Source organism: Oncorhynchus tshawytscha, linkage group LG11, assembly GCF_018296145.1.
Source record: "Oncorhynchus tshawytscha isolate Ot180627B linkage group LG11, Otsh_v2.0, whole genome shotgun sequence".
NCBI lineage: Eukaryota > Metazoa > Chordata > Actinopteri > Salmoniformes > Salmonidae > Oncorhynchus > Oncorhynchus tshawytscha.
This window is the reverse complement of record NC_056439.1, coordinates 52,553,176-52,574,083: the sequence shown is the minus strand read 5'-3', so window position 1 is coordinate 52,574,083 and position 20,908 is coordinate 52,553,176. Positions and strand designations below refer to the sequence as shown.

The window sequence follows — 20,908 nt, the reverse complement described above, 5'->3', positions numbered from 1 at the left end:
CTTGAAGCTCTGACTATTTTAGCAAATAGCAGCCTACTGCTGTGGAGGAGGGTAACAGACTGACTCAGCTACTGCTGTGGAGGAGGGTAACACACTGACTCAGCTACTGCTGTGGAGGAGGGTAACACACTGACTCAGCTACTGCTGTGGTGGAGGGTAACACTGATTCAGCTACTGCTGTGGTGGAGGGTAACACACCGACTCAGCTACTGCTGTGGAGGAGGGTAACACACCGACTCAGCTACTGCTGTGGAGGAGGGTAACACACTGACTCAGCTACTGCTGTGGAGGAGGGTAACACACTGACTCAGCTACTGCTGTGGTGGAGGGTAACACTGATTCAGCTACTGCTGTGGTGGAGGGTAACACACCGACTCAGCTACTGCTGTGGAGGAGGGTAACACACCGACTCAGCTACTGCTGTGGAGGAGGGTAACACACCGACTCAGCTACAGCTGTGGTGGAGGGTAACACACCGACTCAGCTACTGCTGTGGAGGAGGGTAACACACCGACTCAGCTACTGCTGTGGAGGAGGGTAACACACCGACTCAGCTACTGCTGTGGAGGAGGGTAACACTGACTCAGCTACTGCTGTGGTGGAGGGTAACACACTGACTCAGCTACTGCTGTGGAGGAGGGTAACACTGACTCAGCTACTGCTGTGGTGGAGGGTAACACTGACTCAGCTACTGCTGTGGTGGAGGGTAACACTGACTCAGCTACTGCTGTGGTGGAGGGTAACACTGACTCAGCTACTGCTGTGGAGGAGGGTAACACTGACTCAGCTACTGCTGTGGTGGAGGGTAACACTGACTCAGCTACTGCTGTGGTGGAGGGTAACACTGACTCAGCTACTGCTGTGGAGGAGGGTAACACTGACTCAGCTACTGCTGTGGAGGAGGGTAACACACTGACTCAGCTACTGCTGTGGTGGAGGGTAACACTGACTCAGCTACTGCTGTGGAGGAGGGTAACACACTGACTCAGCTACTGCTGTGGTGGAGGGTAACACTGACTCAGCTACTGCTGTGGTGGAGGGTAACACACTGACTCAGCTACTGCTGTGGTGGAGGGTAACACACCGACTCAGCTACTGCTGTGGTGGAGGGTAACACACCGACTCAGCTACTGCTGTGGAGGAGGGTAACACACTGACTCAGCTACTGCTGTGGAGGAGGGTAACACACTGACTCAGCTACTGCTGTGGAGGAGGGTAACACACTGACTCAGCTACTGCTGTGGAGGAGGGTAACACACTGACTCAGCTACTGCTGTGGTGGAGGGTAACACTGACTCAGCTACTGCTGTGGAGGAGGGTAACACACTGACTCAGCTACTGCTGTGGTGGAGGGTAACACTGACTCAGCTACTGCTGTGGTGGAGGGTAACACTGACTCAGCTACTGCTGTGGTGGAGGGTAACACTGACTCAGCTACTGCTGTGGTGGAGGGTAACACTGACTCAGCTACTGCTGTGGTGGAGGGTAACACTGACTCAGCTACTGCTGTGGTGGAGGGTAACACTGACTCAGCTACTGCTGTGGTGGAGGGTAACACTGACTCAGCTACTGCTGTGGTGGAGGGTAACACTGACTCAGCTACTGCTGTGGTGGAGGGTAACACTGACTCAGCTACTGCTGTGGAGGAGGGTAACACACTGACTCAGCTACTGCTGTGGTGGAGGGTAACACTGACTCAGCTACTGCTGTGGTGGAGGGTAACACTGACTCAGCTACTGCTGTGGTGGAGGGTAACACACTGACTCAGCTACTGCTGTGGTGGAGGGTAACACACTGACTCAGCTACTGCTGTGGTGGAGGGTAACACACTGACTCAGCTACTGCTGTGGTGGAGGGTAACACACTGACTCAGCTACTGCTGTGGTGGAGGGTAACACTGACTCAGCTACTGCTGTGGTGGAGGGTAACACTGACTCATCTACTGCTGTGGTGGAGGGTAACACTGACTCAGCTACTGCTGTGGTGGAGGGTAACACTGACTCAGCTACTGCTGTGGTGGAGGGTAACACTGACTCAGCTACTGCTGTGGAGGAGGGTAACACTGACTCAGCTACTGCTGTGGAGGAGGGTAACACTGACTCAGCTACTGCTGTGGAGGAGGGTAACACTGACTCAGCTACTGCTGTGGTGGAGGGTAACACTGACTCAGCTACTGCTGTGGTGGAGGGTAACACACTGACTCAGCTACTGCTGTGGTGGAGGGTAACACACTGACTCAGCTACTGCTGTGGTGGAGGGTAACACTGACTCAGCTACTGCTGTGGTGGAGGGTAACACTGACTCAACTACTGCTGTGGAGGAGGGTAACACTGACTCAGCTACTGCTGTGGAGGAGGGTAACACACTGACTCAGCTACTGCTGTGGAGGAGGGTAACACTGACTCAGCTACTGCTGTGGAGGAGGGTAACACACGGACTCAGCTACTGCTGTGGAGGAGGGTAACACTGACTCAGCTACTGCTGTGGAGGAGGGTAACACACTGACTCAGCTACTGCTGTGGAGGAGGGTAACACTGACTCAGCTACTGCTGTGGAGGAGGGTAACACTGACTCAGCTACTGTTGTGGTGGAGGGTAACACTGACTCAGCTACTGCTGTGGTGGAGGGTAACACTGACTCAGCTACTGCTGTGGTGGAGGGTAACACTGACTCAGCTACTGCTGTGGTGGAGGGTAACACACTGACTCAGCTACTGCTGTGGTGGAGGGTAACACTGACTCAGCTACTGCTGTGGTGGAGGGTAACACTGACTCAGCTACTGCTGTGGTGGAGGGTAACACTGACTCAGCTACTGCTGTGGTGGAGGGTAACACTGACTCAGCTACTGCTGTGGAGGAGGGTAACACACTGACTCAGCTACTGCTGTGGAGGAGGGTAACACTGACTCAGCTACTGCTGTGGTGGAGGGTAACACACTGACTCAGCTACTGCTGTGGTGGAGGGTAACACTGACTCAGCTACTGCTGTGGTGGAGGGTAACACTGACTCAGCTACTGCTGTGGTGGAGGGTAACACTGACTCAGCTACTGCTGTGGTGGAGGGTAACACACTGACTCAGCTACTGCTGTGGTGGAGGGTAACACACTGACTCAGCTACTGCTGTGGAGGAGGGTAACACACTGACTCAGCTACTGCTGTGGTGGAGGGTAACACACTGACTCAGCTACTGCTGTGGTGGAGGGTAACACTGACTCAGCTACTGCTGTGGTGGAGGGTAACACTGACTCAGCTACTGCTGTGGTGGAGGGTAACACTGACTCAGCTACTGCTGTGGTGGAGGGTAACACTGACTCAGCTACTGCTGTGGAGGAGGGTAACACACTGACTCAGCTACTGCTGTGGAGGAGGGTAACACTGACTCAGCTACTGCTGTGGTGGAGGGTAACACACTGACTCAGCTACTGCTGTGGTGGAGGGTAACACTGACTCAGCTACTGCTGTGGTGGAGGGTAACACTGACTCAGCTACTGCTGTGGTGGAGGGTAACACTGACTCAGCTACTGCTGTGGTGGAGGGTAACACACTGACTCAGCTACTGCTGTGGTGGAGGGTAACACACTGACTCAGCTACTGCTGTGGAGGAGGGTAACACACTGACTCAGCTACTGCTGTGGTGGAGGGTAACACACTGACTCAGCTACTGCTGTGGTGGAGGGTAACACTGACTCAGCTACTGCTGTGGTGGAGGGTAACACTGACTCAGCTACTGCTGTGGTGGAGGGTAACACTGACTCAGCTACTGCTGTGGAGGAGGGTAACACTGACTCAGCTACTGCTGTGGTGGAGGGTAACACTGACTCAGCTACTGCTGTGGTGGAGGGTAACACTGATGACTCAGCTACTGCTGTGGAGGAGGGTAACACTGACTCAGCTACTGCTGTGGAGGAGGGTAACACTGACTCAGCTACTGCTGTGGTGGAGGGTAACACTGATGACTCAGCTACTGCTGTGGAGGAGGGTAACACTGACTCAGCTACTGCTGTGGAGGAGGGTAACACTGACTCAGCTACTGCTGTGGTGGAGGGTAACACACCGACTCAGCTACTGCTGTGGTGGAGGGTAACACTGACTCAGCTACTGCTGTGGTGGAGGGTAACACTGACTCAGCTACTGCTGTGGTGGAGGGCTCTCATTTCTCCCTTGTTTTTCTTAGCATCCTGCTCCCCAGTCCACTCCAAGCTGCTCTGCTTTGGTCTCCTTCAGGAATGTGAGAATGATTCACTCTACAGGGGTTTGGGCAGTAAGTTAACAAGTTGCGACCTCACACATTAGGTTTCGTTGTTTCTAAAATGTGAACTAGGCCTATTTCCACTAACAAAAATATGTTTGACTGCCAAAATCAGTCGCTTTCCTCACTGGTCTTGTGGCCTTGAGGTGAAGAGGTAGCTTGCTAGCTGAATTGATTTGCACTGCAAACATGTGTGAAACATGCTCAGTCCCCGTCTCCATAGCAACAGATCAACCTTTGACCCTGACCCACAAACACCTACTTCACACCACTAGAGGAAATTAAATCCATGATTCATCTGTGATTTTAGGGTCAGGTCAGGTGCCTAAGTATCCAATAAACCACAGCCCTACAAGATAATAGATGGGGTATGCTTGCCATTTAGTGATAAAAACACTTTTCTGAAAACAATGTGTGTCCTTGCTTCAGCCATCTAAAAAAGTATGTTTATGATAGTGAAAAGTTAGAGTAACAATATCTAAAAAGTACCCCCACCAACATCAACCCTGAACCCGGAGAGCTCACTAAAGGCATCAGCATGCTTCAGTTCGGCTGTCGCCTAGCCGGCCTCGGCTAGCCGAACCCAACGATACTCCCTAAAAATACCTTTGCTTGAAAAACGGGGGGGCAGCACTGTTTTTCCATGTTAAGACGCCGTAGCCAGTCCCCAAAATAGTCAGAATTCATTTAAGATAACTCAAGAAATCCTGTCACTCATTTAGATGTTTTTCTGCTGGGTTGCATGACGTTGCATGACGACGCCTTAACTGACCCTGGTCCATTGCTGTCCTCCTGACGTGTGGCGTCTCCCTCGTTGGCCCCCTCGCTGCTGGTTCTGTTGCTCTCTTTCTCCTTGGCCCGGTGCTCCACCACCTCTCCCTCGTCCAGGGCATGATGCAGCCGGTAGTTCACAGTCTTCAGCAGCAGGAACATACCAGCTATCACACCACAGTAGATCCCTACTATCACCATGGTGGGCGGGAGTGCCTGGAAGACACACATTTGACATTTATATTTGAGTAATTTTAGCAGACACTCTTTATACAGATCAATTTAAAAGCAACGCGTTCAACTACAACTACAATAACACCATCCAAGGACTGATGTTTGATTTCTTTCAATAGTAGAACACAAATACAACTTAGAAACCCCCCTAAAAGACAAGTGCCATTTACGTAGTCTTTCCCCCTCCAGTAAATGAGAGTTCACCATGTCAGCGTTTTGTTAACTGACCAGCCATCGAACCCAGGTTGTCTGCAAGAATGTGTTAGCTCAGAGAGCTAGCAGGTTTCCAGGTCTTGTGAAAAGTGATTAGTCATCATAGTGGTAAATGGAGTCATCACGTCAGTATAGTGAACAACCTCCGCTATATTCCCATTACAGATTGTTGTATTTAACTAGGCAAGTCAGTTTAAGAACAAATTCTTATTTTCAATGACAGCCTTCCCGGGGAACAGTGGGTTAACTGACGTGTTCAGGAGGCAGAACGACATATTTTTACCTTGTCAGCTCAGGGATTCAATCTAGCAACCTTTCGGTTACTGGCCCAACGCTCTAACCACCAAGCTACCTGCCACCCATGTTCAGTCAGTGCATTTATTGATTTGCCTATGGGTAACACCAGTGATGCTCGGTCTCTCTCTCTCAGAGCATTCAGAAAAATCACACTATTTATACCCTCCCTGTCACACATCCTGACTTAAATCAAAGCACTTGGTATACAGGTAGCAGGCAGCCTAGTGGTTAGAGCATTGGGCCAGTAACCCAAAAGTCCCTAGATTGAATCCCCGAGCTGACAAGGTACAAATCTGTCCCTCTGCCCCTGAACAAGGCAGTTAACCCACTGTTCCTAGGCCGTCATTGTAAATAATAATTTGTTCTTAACCGACTTGCCTAGTTAAATAGGTCAAATAAATTTTTAAAAACATCCTGAGTTAAATCAAAGCACTTGGAATACATATCCTGACTTGAGTCAAAGCAAAACCACTGCTAATCAATCACAGATCTGGCCTAATTACACAACACCAAGCAACTGGACTGAGTAACATTTAAATTGGAAACAGCTGTAACTATAGCCCCTCAATATTGAAAGTGAGGCACATATAAAATGCTGTTTTAAAGATCACTCATTTACATTTGGTTTTGCAGGTAGTGTTTACAGTAACGTGATGTTTATGGGGCAGGAATATTTGACTGTGCAGCAGTTTGTAATCTATCCTACTCTCCAACCATTCCAAAATACCGTTGTTTTGTTTCATGACAACATTTCCTAGAAGTCTGTTTTTGTGCTGGCTTGCTGACAAGATGGGTCAGCTTGAATATCTGGTAGATCTTGCCACCAGTATACGAGAGACAAGACATACATTGTTAGCTAATAATAGACTGAGATAGATCGCTGTCAATGTGGCTTGGGGGGGGTGGGGGTGCGAAGGTTGCAAACATAATATCTGTTTTCTATTCATTAGCTATCTTTGTTGTTTATGTACAACAGACGTATTAGCCACGACTTGTTGCCCGGGGGTTTGGTTAGTCAAACCTGGTCGAGTTTAAAGTATTTCCCTCAATCTGATTTTATTTTTTTTATGGACAATGTAAAATGTGGTCAGCTAACAATGACAGATAGCGGAATAAAATGTCACACCTGACAACAAAACATAACGGTGAACCTGAAAACAAGGAGCGAACAGTTACGTCCACTGCTATTTATTTCGTTTTATTCGAGGGAAACATTTAGATCTCAAACAAAGAATATACCTAGCAACCTAGCTAGTTATCTAGGTAACGTTAACTAGATAGCTAAATAGCAAGTTGGCTAACCTTACTAGCCAACGGTATAGCTATTAGCATTAGCGGTTTGGCTAATCTTACTAGCCAACGGTATAGCTGTTAGCATTAGCGGTTTGGCTAATCTTACTAGCCAACGGTATAGCTGTTAGCATTAGCGGTTTGGCTAATCTTACTAGCCAACGGTATAGCTGTTAGCATTAGCGGTTTGGCTAGCATGACATTACAGCCAGGGAAGATCCTCTAACGGTAAACCCAGACTTGCTTTGCTGAGATTGGATATCAATGTTAATACACACACACACTTACCATGTAAAGCGTGAAGGGGAAACATAGTAGGAATAGCCAGAGGTAGAGGTGTAGAGCATTGACAAATGTATTTTGATGGGGATCATAGTACCATCCGCCTGTGATTGAAGCCCAGACCCCTTGCCTGAGGATCTGTAGAGTTTGAGACCCCATGTTTTATCCCATTCGATTTCCTTGGGAGAAAAAAACGAGTAAATAAAAGGGTCGACACGAAGGCTAGTCGTGGTGAAACATTACCAACAGTGCAGTGTTTTCAGACACTGGCCTGAAAATCCACACTGCAGCCATCTTCTCTGCAACTAGCCAGCTGGGGCACTGTACTCGGTCCTCCACTGAGAAAGTCTTCCTATCCCACCACGCCCTGCGAGCTGCTTCTTCTTCTTCGGCCGTGCTATCTGGTATCCTTGGGACGTCCTTACGCAATGGTCCCTACCCATTGAAGTTGAAATTTTAAAAAGGTTCAGGGTAAGAGTTATGGTTAAGGTAAAGGTTAAGGGTAGAGTTTAGGATAATGACATCCGAAGGATCCCTGATAGCCCTAACCCTTCTTCACATAAACAAACGGGCAATGGAGAAAGAGTGTAGCAAAGACAACTCTGTGAGGGTAGTTTGAAAACGGTCACACAATATTACACTAGCTAAATAGCGCCCCCTTTTGGTAATGTACTGATTTTCAGAAAATCTCGGTGTGCCATATTTTTTTATTTAACCAGGAAAATCAGTTAAGAACAGATTCTTATTTACAATGAAGTCCTACCCAGGCCAAGCCCTAAACCAGACAACGCTGGGCCAATTGTGCATCGCCGTATGGGACTCCCAATCACTGTACGGTTGTAATACAGCCTGGAATCAAACCAGGGTCTGTACTGACACCTCTAGCACTGAGTTGCAGTTCCTTAGACCACTGCTGTATTTTCAATCATGACAGATTTTTGAAGTTACTAGTCAAATATATTAATTGATCATCAAGTTAAATCATCTAGACACTAAAATCTCCTTGACTCTCATCAAATGAGATTGGTCCAACTGCAAGGCTCTTCAATATCTCAGGAGGATCCCATAGCTGATGTCCAAAGCAGACTATCTATATTGACCACACCTGGCTACATTTAATCACATTAAAAAAGACATGTTTTGATGAATAATGACAAACTCAAGTCACTGCAGAATTTTTGAAAATTATTATATTCAGAAAAGCATGAAAAAAATGTTTTTCAATGAAAACAGACAATGGATTCAGGATCACTTGACGTGGAAAAAAAACAATTACATATTGAAAAAATTAATTGTGTGGATGTGTATTTATGTTTCAGAGACAACGGCAAAAAAAACAAGTCTCCCCACAGTCACGACTGAGTAAGATACTGCTGATGTCAACAGTGCATAGAGATTTACCGGTGATCTCAGTTTCCATGTTACCCTAAAAAAAAAAACTGCAAATTGTAAATCCACTCGGGTCCTTAACCTCTCACCTCTAGCGTCATCACAGAGAGAAGTCTTGGGGCGATAGTAAGATGTGCATGTTGTCAGTAACTAGACAGTTCTAGAACATGGATGGAATGTCCCATGAGGTCTGGTACTGGGACAGACAACTCATATCGTCTGCTCATGCCAGCATCCCAAATGGCACCCTATTCCCTATATAGTGCACTACTTTTGACTAGGGCCTATTAGGGCCCTAGTCAACAGTAGTGCACTATGTAGGGAATAGGATGCCATTTGTGACTATTCATTTGCCTAATGCCATTCCAAGCCCTTCAGAAACAGGATGATGGGTTGTTATGGTCTGGAAACTGGGATGTCGGTCCATTTCCACACACCTTCCATCAGACACAAACCACTTCCTTAGCCTTGTTCAGTCAGATAGGGTTGTACCTGTCCCATATGTCCTTTCAGTGTGCCTTGCCAATGTGAGAATGGACATCATGACGAAGGCCAAGAGGCTCACATATAAGCTAGAATTAACAAAAGGTGATACTGGCAAGAGCAATGTGAGGTTTTTGTCTTCTCCTTATTATTTTCTTTGAAGGATGGACATATATACACGAGTGGCCATCGGTCATCACTGTAGCCTGGCCCGTTTCTCTGGAGGTGGTTTGCTGCTGGGGGGAGCTGGAGCAGAGGTCTTGGTGGCTGGCTCTCTCTCTCTCTCTTCCTGTTTCACCAGCTCTACAGGGGGTTCAGTCTCCTTCTTCACCTCCACTACAACACAATCCATACAGTAGATTAGACAGGACACAAGGTGGCAAAACAAGACTCCGAAATGTCCAGATTCGGATACATGACCGAACCTTTTCCAACAGTAATGTTCATCACCATTTTAGTTGTTGTTAAATGTCTAAATCCCATTGTAAAAGAATAGCAAATGGTTCTGCAATATTAGCTGTACACTCTTACCTGGGATGGGCTTCTCACCAGGCTTAGGCTAAAATTGTTGCAAAAAAAAAAGAATTACACACAGAATATAGATGAGCAAATGTGAACCTCAATAATACACTGTTACAACTGAATGAATCGGTGTAATGTATATTGGCTGAGATATTAGCAACACGATGTCACGCCTTGGTCTTAGTATTTTGTGTTTTCTTTATTTATTTGGTCAGGCCAGGATGTGACATGGGTTTATTTTGTGTTGTGTTTGTGTATGGGGGTTTTTCGTAGGTTTTGGGATTGTGGCTGAGTAGGGTTGTCTAGGAGAGTCTATGGCTGCCTGATGCGGTTCTCAATCAGAGTCAGGTGATTATCGTTGTCTCTGATTGGGAACCATATTTAGGTAGCCCGGGTTTCACTGTGTGTTTGTGGGTGATTGTTCCTGTCTCTGTGTTTGTATTCACCAGATAGGCTGTATAGGTTTTCACGTTCCGTTTGTTGTTTTTGTAGATTTAAGTTATTTCATGTATCGTTCATCTTCCATTAAAGAACATGAGTAACCACCACGCTGCATTTTGGTCCGCTTCTCCTTCGACGGAAGAAAGCCGTTACACACAATCCATAATTCGGACTAACTGATTGGTGGCGTGTCGTACCTGATAAAACATTGGAGGAAACTTGGACCTCAAATCGAGTAGAAGTGTGTCAACACGTTGCCTCTGGAACAGGGAACTGGGTTCCTCTTTCTTCTTCGACTTCGGCTTGGCTTTGGCATCTATAGACATCGAATTTTTAAAAAATCACATTTTATTGGTCGCATACACATATTTAGCAGATGTTATTGCGGGTGTAGTGAAATGCTTGTGTTCCTAGCTCCAACAGTGCAGTAATATCTAAAAATACACAACCATACACACAAATCTAAAAGAATGAAATTAAGAAATATATAAATATTAGAACGAACAATGTCGGAATCCAGAGTATATATACATGTGACGGGTGTATAGAGTATAAATATATACGGGTGTATAGAGTATAAATATATACGGGTGTATAGAGTATAAATATATACGGGTGTATAGAGTATAAATATATACGGGTGTATAGAGTATAAATATATACGGGTGTATAGAGTATAAATATATACGGGTGTATAGAGTATAAATATATACGGGTGTATAGAGTATAAATATATACGGGTGTATAGAGTATAAATATATACGGGTGTATAGAGTATAAATATATACGGGTGTATAGAGTATAAATATATACGGGTGTATAGAGTATAAATATATACGGGTGTATAGAGTATAAATATATACGGGTGTATAGAGTATAAATATCTACGGGTGTATAGAGTATAAATATCTACGGGTGTATAGAGTATAAATATATACGGGTGTATAGAGTATAAATATATACGGGTGTATAGAGTATAAATATATACGGGTGTATAGAGTATAAATATATACGGGTGTATAGAGTATAAATATCTACGGGTGTATAGAGTATAAATATCTACGGGTGTATAGAGTATAAATATCTACGGGTGTATAGAGTATAAATATCTACGGGTGTATAGAGTATAAATATATACGGGTGTATAGAGTATAAATATATACGGGTGTATAGAGTATAAATATATACGGGTGTATAGAGTATAAATATATATGGGTGTATAGACATTATGTGGATCGAATATTTAGTATACGTAGGATAGAATAGTAAATATACAGCTAAAGTTTATTATTATTTATTAGGATGGAATTGACTAGACTAGGAAAGCTGCTTAGGAGCTAGAATCAGAGCTGCCATGTCTTGTCAAACACCATCTTGTTGCAGACGGTAAATGCCATTGATGAGGAGAATGGTTGAAATACATTAGATACAGTCCATGTGTTATAAAGGTCACGGGAAAGCCCTGATTTACTTCCTTCCTGCCTTAGGCCATGTTTAGAGAAACATGCTTTTGATTTACTTCCTTCCTGTCTTAGGCCATGTTTAGAGAAACATGCTTTTGATTTACTTCCTTCCTGCCTTAGGCCATGTTTAGAGAAACATGCTTTTGATTTACTTCCTTCCTGCCTTAGGCCATGTTTAGTGAAACATGCTTTTGATTTACTTCCTTCCTGCCTTAGGCCATGTTTAGTGAAACATGCTTTTAAATAGGCATCACACATTAAAAATAATGATTTATTGTTCGGAATGAAAACCAATGGACCAATAAACTCCCATGTAAAACAACAGCAAAAAAAACTGTAATACAACCACAACCAAGGGTTAGAGTTCACCAAATTCACATTCCACATTTTCCTCATTGAAAATAATTAGAATTTCAGTGTACTTTCTGAATTGACTAGAATTGACACCAACACTGGCTAACATACCTCTCTCCTCCTGATCTTTGAAGTGCCACCAGTATCCTTTAGATGGGTGATAGCGACAGTACGACATGGCCTCATCGAAGGCAGACTGGACACCGTGGACAGCAGACAGCTGTGGGGAGAATAACAGCAGTCAATACACATGACGACAGAACCCCGTCAACTCATATGTCATCCAGGGTTGAGATCAATTCCAATTCAGGTCAATTCAGGAAGTATACTGCAATTCCAATTCTCTTCCAATGCTTTTTAAATTTGATTTACTTTCTGAATTGACTGGAATTTAAATGGAATTGACCACAAAATAAACCAAGATAATTCCACTCTTTTCTAAAAACCCAAAGTAATAACATAGTAATAACAGTCATAACAACATAGTCATAACACTATAGCATAGTAATGACAATGCCAGGGGGTTAACTCTCTCTTACCACTCTGGAGCCAATAACTGTTCCCAGATCAGGAGCCTGATACACCACTCCGGCTATAATGTAGTAGTCGGACAAAGGGATGACTGGGGAAATAAACACACAATATAGAGTACAGGATTAGAGCATAAATAATAAATATGAAGGAATAAAGGACATGGGAAGATGAGCTCACAATATACAGTTGAAGTCAGAAGTTTACATACACCTTAGCCAAATACATTTAAACTCAGTTTTTCACAATTCCTGACATTTAATCCTAGTAAAAATTAATTGCCTGTCTTAGGTCAGTTAGGATCACCACTTTATTTTAAGAATGTGAAATGTCAGAATAATAGTAGAGAGAATGATTTATTTCAGCTTTTATTTCTTTCATCACATTCCCAGTGGGTCAGAAGTTTACATACACTCAATTAGTATTTGGTAGCATTGCCTTTAAATTGCTTAACTTGTGTCAAATGTTTCAGGTAGCCTTCCACAAGCTTCCCACAATAGGTTGGGTAAATTTTGTGATGGCCACTCCAATACCTTGACTTTGTTGTCCTTAAGCCATTTTGCCACAACTTTGGAAGTATGCTTGAGGCCATTGTCCATTTGGAAGACCCATTTGCAACCAAGCTTTAACTTCCTGACTGATGTCTTAAGATGTTGCTTCAATAACTCCACGTAATTTTCCCTCCTCATGAAGCCATCTATTTTGTGAAGTGCACCAGTCCCTCCTGCAGCAAAGCACCCCCACAACATGATGCTGCCACCCCCGTGCTTTACGGTTGGGATGGTGTTCTTCGGCTTGCAAGCCTTCCCCTTTTCCCTCCAAACATAACGATGGTCATTATAGCCAAACAGTTCTATTTTTTTTTCAGACCAGAGAAAATTTCTCCAAAAAGTACGATCTTTGTCCCCATGTGCAGTTGCAAACCGTAGTCAGGCTTTTTTATGGCGGTTTTAGAGCAGTGACTTCTTCCTTGCTGAGCGGCCTTTCAGGTTATGTTGATATAAGACTTATTTTACTGTGGATATAGATACTTTTGTACTTGTTTGCTCCAGCTTCTTCACAAGGGGCGGCAGGGTAGCCTAGTGGTTAGAGTGTAGAGGAGGTAGGCTAGCCTAGTGGTTAGAGTGTAGAGGAGGTAGGGTAGCCTAGTGGTTAGAGTGTAGAGGAGGTTGGGTAGCCTAGTGGTTAGAGTGTAGAGGAGGTAGGGTAGCCTAGTGGTTAGAGTATAGAGGAGGTAGGGTAGCCTAGTGGTTAGAGCGTAGAGGAGGTAGGGTAGCCTAGTGGTTAGAGTGTAGAGGAGGTAGGGTAGCCTAGTGGTTAGAGTGTAGAGGAGGCAGGGTAGCCTAGTGGTTAGAGTGTAGAGGAGGTAGGGTAGCCTAGTGGTTAGAGTGTAGAGGAGGTAGGGTAGCCTAGTGGTTAGAGTGTAGAGGAGGCAGGGTAGCCTAGTGGTTAGAGTGTAGAGGAGGTAGGGTAGCCTAGTGGTTAGAGTGTAGAGGAGGCAGGGTAGCCTAGTGGTTAGAGTGTAGAGGAGGTAGGGTAGCCTAGTGGTTAGAGTGTAGAGGAGGTAGGGTAGCCTAGTGGTTAGAGTGTAGAGGAGGTAGGGTAGCCTAGTGGTTAGAGTGTAGAGGAGGTAGGGTAGCCTAGTGGTTAGAGTGTAGAGGAGGTAGGGTAGCCTAGTGGTTAGAGTGTAGAGGAGGTAGGGTAGCCTAGTGGTTAGAGTGTAGAGGAGGTAGGGTAGCCTAGTGGTTAGAGTGTAGAGGAGGTAGGGTAGCCTAGTGGTTAGAGTGTAGAGGAGGTAGGGTAGCCTAGTGGTTAGAGTGTAGAGGAGGTAGGGTAGCCTAGTGGTTAGAGTGTAGAGGAGGTAGGGTAGCCTAGTGGTTAGAGTGTAGAGGAGGTAGGGTAGCCTAGTGGTTAGAGTGTAGAGGCGGTAGGGTAGCCTAGTGGTTAGAGTGTAGAGGAGGTAGGGTAGCCTAGTGGTTAGAGTGTAGAGGTGGCAGGTAGCCTAGTGGTTAGAGTGGAGGGGCGGCAGGGTAGCCTAGTGGTTAGAGTGTAGAGGAGGTAGGGTATCCTAGCGGTTAGAGTGTAGAGGAGGTAGGGTAGCCTAGTGGTTAGAGTGTAGAGGAGGTAGGGTAGCCTAGTGGTTAGAGTGTAGAGGAGGTAGGGTAGCCTAGTGGTTAGAGTGTAGAGGAGGTAGGGTAGCCTAGTGGTTAGAGCGTAGAGGAGGTAGGGTAGCCTAGTGGTTAGAGCGTAGAGGAGGTAGGGTAGCCTAGTGGTTAGAGTGTAGAGGAGGTAGGGTAGCTGCAAGATCGAATCCGATGTAAAAATATGTCGTTCTGCTTTAACCCACTGTTCCCCTGAACAAGGCAGTTAACCCACTGTTCCCCTGAACAAGGCAGTTAACCCACTGTTCCCCTGAACAAGGCAGTTAACCCCACTGTTCCCCTGAACAAGGCAGTTAACCCACTGTTCCCCTGAACAAGGCAGTTAACCCACTGTTCCCTGAACAAGGCAGTTAACCCACTGTTCCCCTGAACAAGGCAGTTAACCCCACTGTTCCCTGAACAAGGCAGTTAACCCACTGTTCCCCTGAACAAGGCAGTTAACCCACTGTTCCCCTGAACAAGGCAGTTAACCCACTGTTCCCTGAACAAGGCAGTTAACCCCACTGTTCCCCTGAACAAGGCAGTTAACCCCACTGTTCCCCTGAACAAGGCAGTTAACCCCACTGTTCCCCTGAACAAGGCAGTTAACCCACTGTTCCCCTGAACAAGGCAGTTAACCCACTGTTCCCCTGAACAAGGCAGTTAACCCACTGTTCCCCTGAACAAGGCAGTTAACCCACTGTTCCCCTGAACAAGGCAGTTAACCCACTGTTCCCCTGAACAAGGCAGTTAACCCACTGTTCCCCTGAACAAGGCAGTTAACCCACTGTTCCCCTGAACAAGGCAGTTAACCCCACTGTTCCCCTGAACAAGGCAGTTAACCCACTGTTCCCCTGAACAAGGCAGTTAACCCACTGTTCCCCTGAACAAGGCAGTTAACCCACTGTTCCCCTGAACAAGGCAGTTAACCCACTGTTCCCCTGAACAAGGCAGTTAACCCACTGTTCCCTGAACAAGGCAGTTAACCCCACTGTTCCCCTGAACAAGGCAGTTAACCCACTGTTCCCCTGAACAAGGCAGTTAACCCACTGTTCCCTGAACAAGGCAGTTAACCCCACTGTTCCCCTGAACAAGGCAGTTAACCCACTGTTCCCCTGAACAAGGCAGTTAACCCACTGTTCCCCTGAACAAGGCAGTTAACCCACTGTTCCCCTGAACAAGGCAGTTAACCCACTGTTCCCCTGAACAAGACAGTTAACCCCACTGTTCCCCTGAACAAGGCAGTTAACCCACTGTTCCCCTGAACAAGGCAGTTAACCCACTGTTCCCCTGAACAAGGCAGTTAACCCCACTGTTCCCCTGAACAAGGCAGTTAACCCACTGTTCCCCTGAACAAGGCAGTTAACCCACTGTTCCCTGAACAAGGCAGTTAACCCACTGTTCCCTGAACAAGGCAGTTAACCCACTGTTCCCCTGAACAAGGCAGTTAACCCACTGTTCCCCTGAACAAGGCAGTTAACCCCACTGTTCCCCTGAACAAGGCAGTTAACCCCACTGTTCCCCTGAACAAGGCAGTTAACCCACTGTTCCCTGAACAAGGCAGTTAACCCACTGTTCCCCTGAACAAGGCAGTTAACCCACTGTTCCCCTGAACAAGGCAGTTAACCCACTGTTCCCCTGAACAAGACAGTTAACCCACTGTTCCCCTGAACAAGACAGTTAACCCACTGTTCCCCTGAACAAGGCAGTTAACCCACTGTTCCCCTGAACAAGGCAGTTAACCCACTGTTCCCCTGAACAAGACAGTTAACCCACTGTTCCCCTGAACAAGACAGTTAACCCACTGTTCCCCTGAACAAGACAGTTAACCCACTGTTCCCCTGAACAAGACAGTTAACCCACTGTTCCCCTGAACAAGGCAGTTAACCCACTGTTCCCCTGAACAAGGCAGTTAACCCACTGTTCCCCTGAACAAGACAGTTAACCCACTGTTCCTAGGCCGTCATTGAAAATAAGAATTTGTTCTTAACTGACTTGCCTAGTTAAATAAAGGTTTGAAAAAAAGAAGGAAAAAAAGTCATTTTCTGTTGTTCTGGGATTGATTTGCACTTTTCGCACCAAAGTACGTTCATCTCTAGGAGACAGAACGCGTCTCCTTCCTGAGCGGTATGACGGCTGCGTGGTCCCATGGTGTTTATACTTGCGTACTATTGTTTGTACAGATGAAAGTGGTACCTTCAGGTGTTTAGAAATTGCTCCCAAGGATGAACCAGACTTGTGGGGGTCTACAATTATTTTTCTGAGGTCTTGGCTGATTTCTTTTGATTTTCCCATGATGTCAATCAAAAAGGCACTGAGTTTGAAGGTAGGCCTTGAAATACATCCACGGGTACACCTCCAATCGACTCAAATGATGTCATTAGCCTATCAGAAGCTTCTAAAGCCATGACATAATTTTCTGGAATTTTCCAAGCTGTTTAAAGGCACAGTCAACTTAGTGTATGTAAACTTCTGACACACTGGAATTGTGATACAGTGAAATAATCTGTCTGTAAACAATTGTTGGAAAATTACTTGTGTCATGCACAAAGTAGATGTCCTAACCGACTTGCCAAAACTAACAAGAAATGTGTGGAGTGGTTGAAAAACGAGTTTTAATGACTCCAACCTAAGTGTATGTAAACTTCTGACTTCAACTGTAGAGTACAGCATGTAGAAGTAGAGCCTGGAATAAAGGACGTGGGAACATGATGTAACCTTTCCAAGAGGTTTAAGATGAAGATGTTTTCTGTGGTGTCGGAAGTCTGTAGTGTGTGTGTGTGTTGGAAGTCTGGTGTGTGTGTGTCGGAAGTCTGGTGTGTGTGTGTGTGTGTGTCGGAAGTCTGTAGTGTGTGTGTGTCGGAAGTCTGGTGTGTGTGTGTGTGTCGGAAGTCTGGTGTGTGTGTGTGTCGGAAGTCTGTAGTGTGTGTGTGTGTGTGTCGGAAGTCTGGTGTGTGTGTGTGTCGGAAGTCTGGTGTGTGTGTCGGAAGTCTGTAGTGTGTGTGTGTGTGTGTCGGAAGTCTGTAGTGTGTGTGTGTGTCGGAAGCCTGTAGTGTGTGTGTGTGTCAGAAGCCTGTAGTGTGTGTGTGTGTCGGAAGCCTGTAGTGTGTGTGTGTGTCAGAAGCCTGTAGTGTGTGTGTGTGTCAGAAGTCTGGTGTGTGTGTGTGTGGTGTGTGTCAGAAGTCTGGTGTGTGTGTGTGTCAGAAGTCTGTAGTGTGTGTCAGAAGTCTGGTGTGTGTGTGTCAGAAGTCTGTGGTGTGTGTGTGTGTGTGTCAGAAGTCTGTAGTGTGGTGTGTGTCAGAAGTCTGTAGTGTGTGTGTGGTGTGTGTCAGAAGTCTGTAGTGTGTGTGTGTCAGAAGTCTGTGGTGTGTGTTCTCTGTGGATCACCCTGAGTGGGAGACTGTCTCTGCTGTTTCCTGATGATGTAGAGGATGGGCTCCTGTGCATGAAGGAGAATGTACTCCACTCCAACCATCTGACTGAAATAGACACATAAATGTATGTCAGTTGGGCTAGTAACTATATTATTACACTCACAGAAAATGATCCATGGGATGGACGGACAGTTTTGCTGACACAGGTTACACCTAGTCCTGGACCAAAAAAGCATTTTCAATGGACACTGTCAATGGGACTAATCGGCTTAATCTGTGTCAGGGGCAGTGTTAGTGTAATAGATGTAACGAGTAATATGTTGGCCTAATAAATCACTATTTTAAAGTAACAATCCCTGGTAGCCTACTGATTAGAGCATTGGGCCAGTAACCGGAATGTTGCTGGATCGACACCCTGAGCTGACATGGTAAAAATATGTCGTTCTGCCCATGAGCAAGGCAGTTAACCCACTGTTCCCCTGAGCAATGCAGTTAACCCACTGTTCCCCTGAACAAGGCAGTTAACCCACTGTTCCCCTGAACAAGGCAGTTAACCCACTGTTCCCCTGAACAAGGCAGTTAACCCACTGTTCCCCTGAACAAGGCAGTTAACCCACTGTTCCCCTGAACAAGGCAGTTAACCCACTGTTCCCCTGAACAAGGCAGTTAACCCACTGTTCCCCTGAACAAGGCAGTTAACCCACTGTTCCCCTGAACAAGGCAGTTAACCCACTGTTCCCCTGAACAAGGCAGTTAACCCACTGTTCCCAATGGCGCAGAAGACATGGCGGTCGATTTAAGGTAGCTCCCCCGCACCTCTCTGATTCAGAGGGGTTGGGTTAAATGTTTAAGACACATTCAGTTCAGACCCCCCCCCCTTTACACTGGAAACCGGCTAATAGAGTGTGTCGGCCATATTCAAAGCCAATAACCAAATAAACCCTTACTTGAGATGTTCCAGAGTGAGCCGCTGCATCTTCACCACCTCGTTGTTACAGGTGCGGTCGTAGAACGGATTACTCCTCTCGGAGAAATAGTCCAGTACGTTGCCAGGGTTGAGGATGGGCACCCAGCCACTATCAACCCACGATATCCCCAGGAGGTTGTTGTCTAGAAGGAGCAGCAGGTAACGAATAAAGTTACACGTTTTATTACAAGAATAAGGGTAAACGTGTAGGTATAACGTACACATTTGTTTGGATGAAAACAGGCTGATTAGTTTGGTAAACAGATCGTAAGCTGTCTTGCTAAGCTAACGCGCCAGCTAAACTAGCTGGCTTTGTGCCGTCAAGCAAATGATGTTCCTGAAAGCTATTTATTATAATTCTCCGAAATCGTAAGAGAGATACATTAGTGTTCATGACTATTTTTCGATTTTCAATCGGACACACAATACATTACTTTTCAATTAATGAAAGAAACACTTCGCTACCTCTCAAATCCACCGACGCCATCGTGTGCTGTAAACAAATGTCGCACAGAAGCGTCTGTCGCTGGTGGATGACGTAATCAGCAGCGTGACGCCAGGTCAGGTCTAATGCCGCATTCAAAACAACTGGGAACTCGGAAAAAAACGAGCTCCGACAAGGGGGAAAATGTTTTTGAACTGTAAATCCAACTCGGGAACTCGGGCCTCTTGAACTCCGACCTGAAGATCACTGATGTCATGATGTGACCTCGTATTCTTCCGGGTTCCCAGTTGTTTTGAACGTGGCATAAATACAGCTTTTTGTCTAATTGACATCAAAAGTTGCTTTAATTTTATCTAACCGTAAACGCTTTCCCTAACCTTAACCTAATTCTCCCAATCTGCTACGTTAATTATCCTAACCTGCTGCGTAAGTTCTCCTACACCTGCTAAGAAAAATACAGTTTCTAGACAAAACCATGAGGCCCCGTCAGAACATGCGAGGACGTAGGGAGTGTTAACTAAGATTGTATGTATGGTTGGATAGGAGGTTATCTTTACACTTCTTTGCAATTATTTACAATTCAGTAGTCTAATGTTTTCAAGATATATTAGCCACGTGAGAGACAGACAGACAGAGAGAGTTAATGATTTCAGCAGTCAGTCTTTTTACTACCAGTTTGTGGGGAAACTCACCAGCCAAAGCCAACATGCCGCACCCCCATCCAGATGGTGAGCTGATAGCTGACATAGACAGATGCAACATGCTCAATTAGTTAGGCCACTGGAAAAATATCAAATAGACTTATGAAGGATTTATTGGAATAATATAATTAAACGAGCAAGATAGAACTTAATGAAAGGGATTGGGGATTCATTGCCAGGCCAACAACCTACGATAATGTCCTTGTTATTAACTTGATTGATATGCTGCTATCTGAGTAAGATTATGGGATATTGGGAAAGCCCTGGGATGGTAGAGTGTAACAGGCCTAGCCTAATAATGAAGATGTTGGCCCAAATGGCACCCTAGTCCTTACATAGTGCACTACATTTGACCAGAGCCTATAGGGCCCTGGTCAAAAGTAGTGCACTAAATAGGGAATAGGGTGCCATTGGGGAAGCAAACATGGGCTGCGTCAGTGTCAGAGCTGGGATACCCTGGGCTGGTTGTATGTACCTCAGTGGGGTGCAAGTCAGACAGTAGGGGTCAGTGTCTGAGTGACACTTGCTTCAACTTTTACCTCGGTTGGAACTTCTAGACACACCCAAACAACTGCACTTCAGTGGTCAGTGTGTATTTGGGATAGTTATTTGCAGTCTGGGTGTGGTGCTGATGTTGAATAGTAGGCCTGTAGACTTAATAACTGTCTGGGTGCTGATGTTGAATAGTAGGCCTGTAGACTTAATAACTGTCTGGGTGCAATTGTAGGCCTGTAGACTAAATAACTGTCTGGGTGCAATAG

General features: G+C 45.7%; 2 protein-coding genes across 2 annotated transcripts in view; both read right to left on the bottom strand.

The window, feature by feature from the left end:
• The window catches only part of pcnx1 (pecanex 1), a 95,665-nt gene extending 87,942 nt beyond the window's left edge, over positions 1-7,723 (bottom strand). Inside the window, exons 1-2 of the mRNA XM_042330320.1 lie at positions 7,343-7,723; positions 5,022-5,236 (exon numbers count right to left, since the gene is read on the bottom strand). Coding sequence (XP_042186254.1) covers positions 5,022-5,236; positions 7,343-7,495 — 368 coding nt within the window. The 5' untranslated portion in view covers positions 7,496-7,723. The remainder of the gene's footprint in view (positions 1-5,021; positions 5,237-7,342) is intronic.
• Positions 7,724-8,990: 1,267 nt separating this feature from the next.
• On the bottom strand, positions 8,991-19,560 carry med6 (mediator complex subunit 6). Its single transcript, XM_042330319.1, has 8 exons — positions 19,467-19,560; positions 18,982-19,144; positions 18,048-18,139; positions 12,528-12,610; positions 12,100-12,208; positions 10,369-10,487; positions 9,740-9,767; positions 8,991-9,544 (listed from the first exon to the last, which is right to left on the bottom strand). The coding sequence occupies exons 1-8, from the start codon at positions 19,486-19,488 to the stop codon at positions 9,405-9,407; spliced, it is 756 nt and encodes a 251-aa protein (XP_042186253.1). The 5' UTR covers positions 19,489-19,560; the 3' UTR covers positions 8,991-9,404.
• Between the last annotated feature and the right edge of the window lie 1,348 nt (positions 19,561-20,908).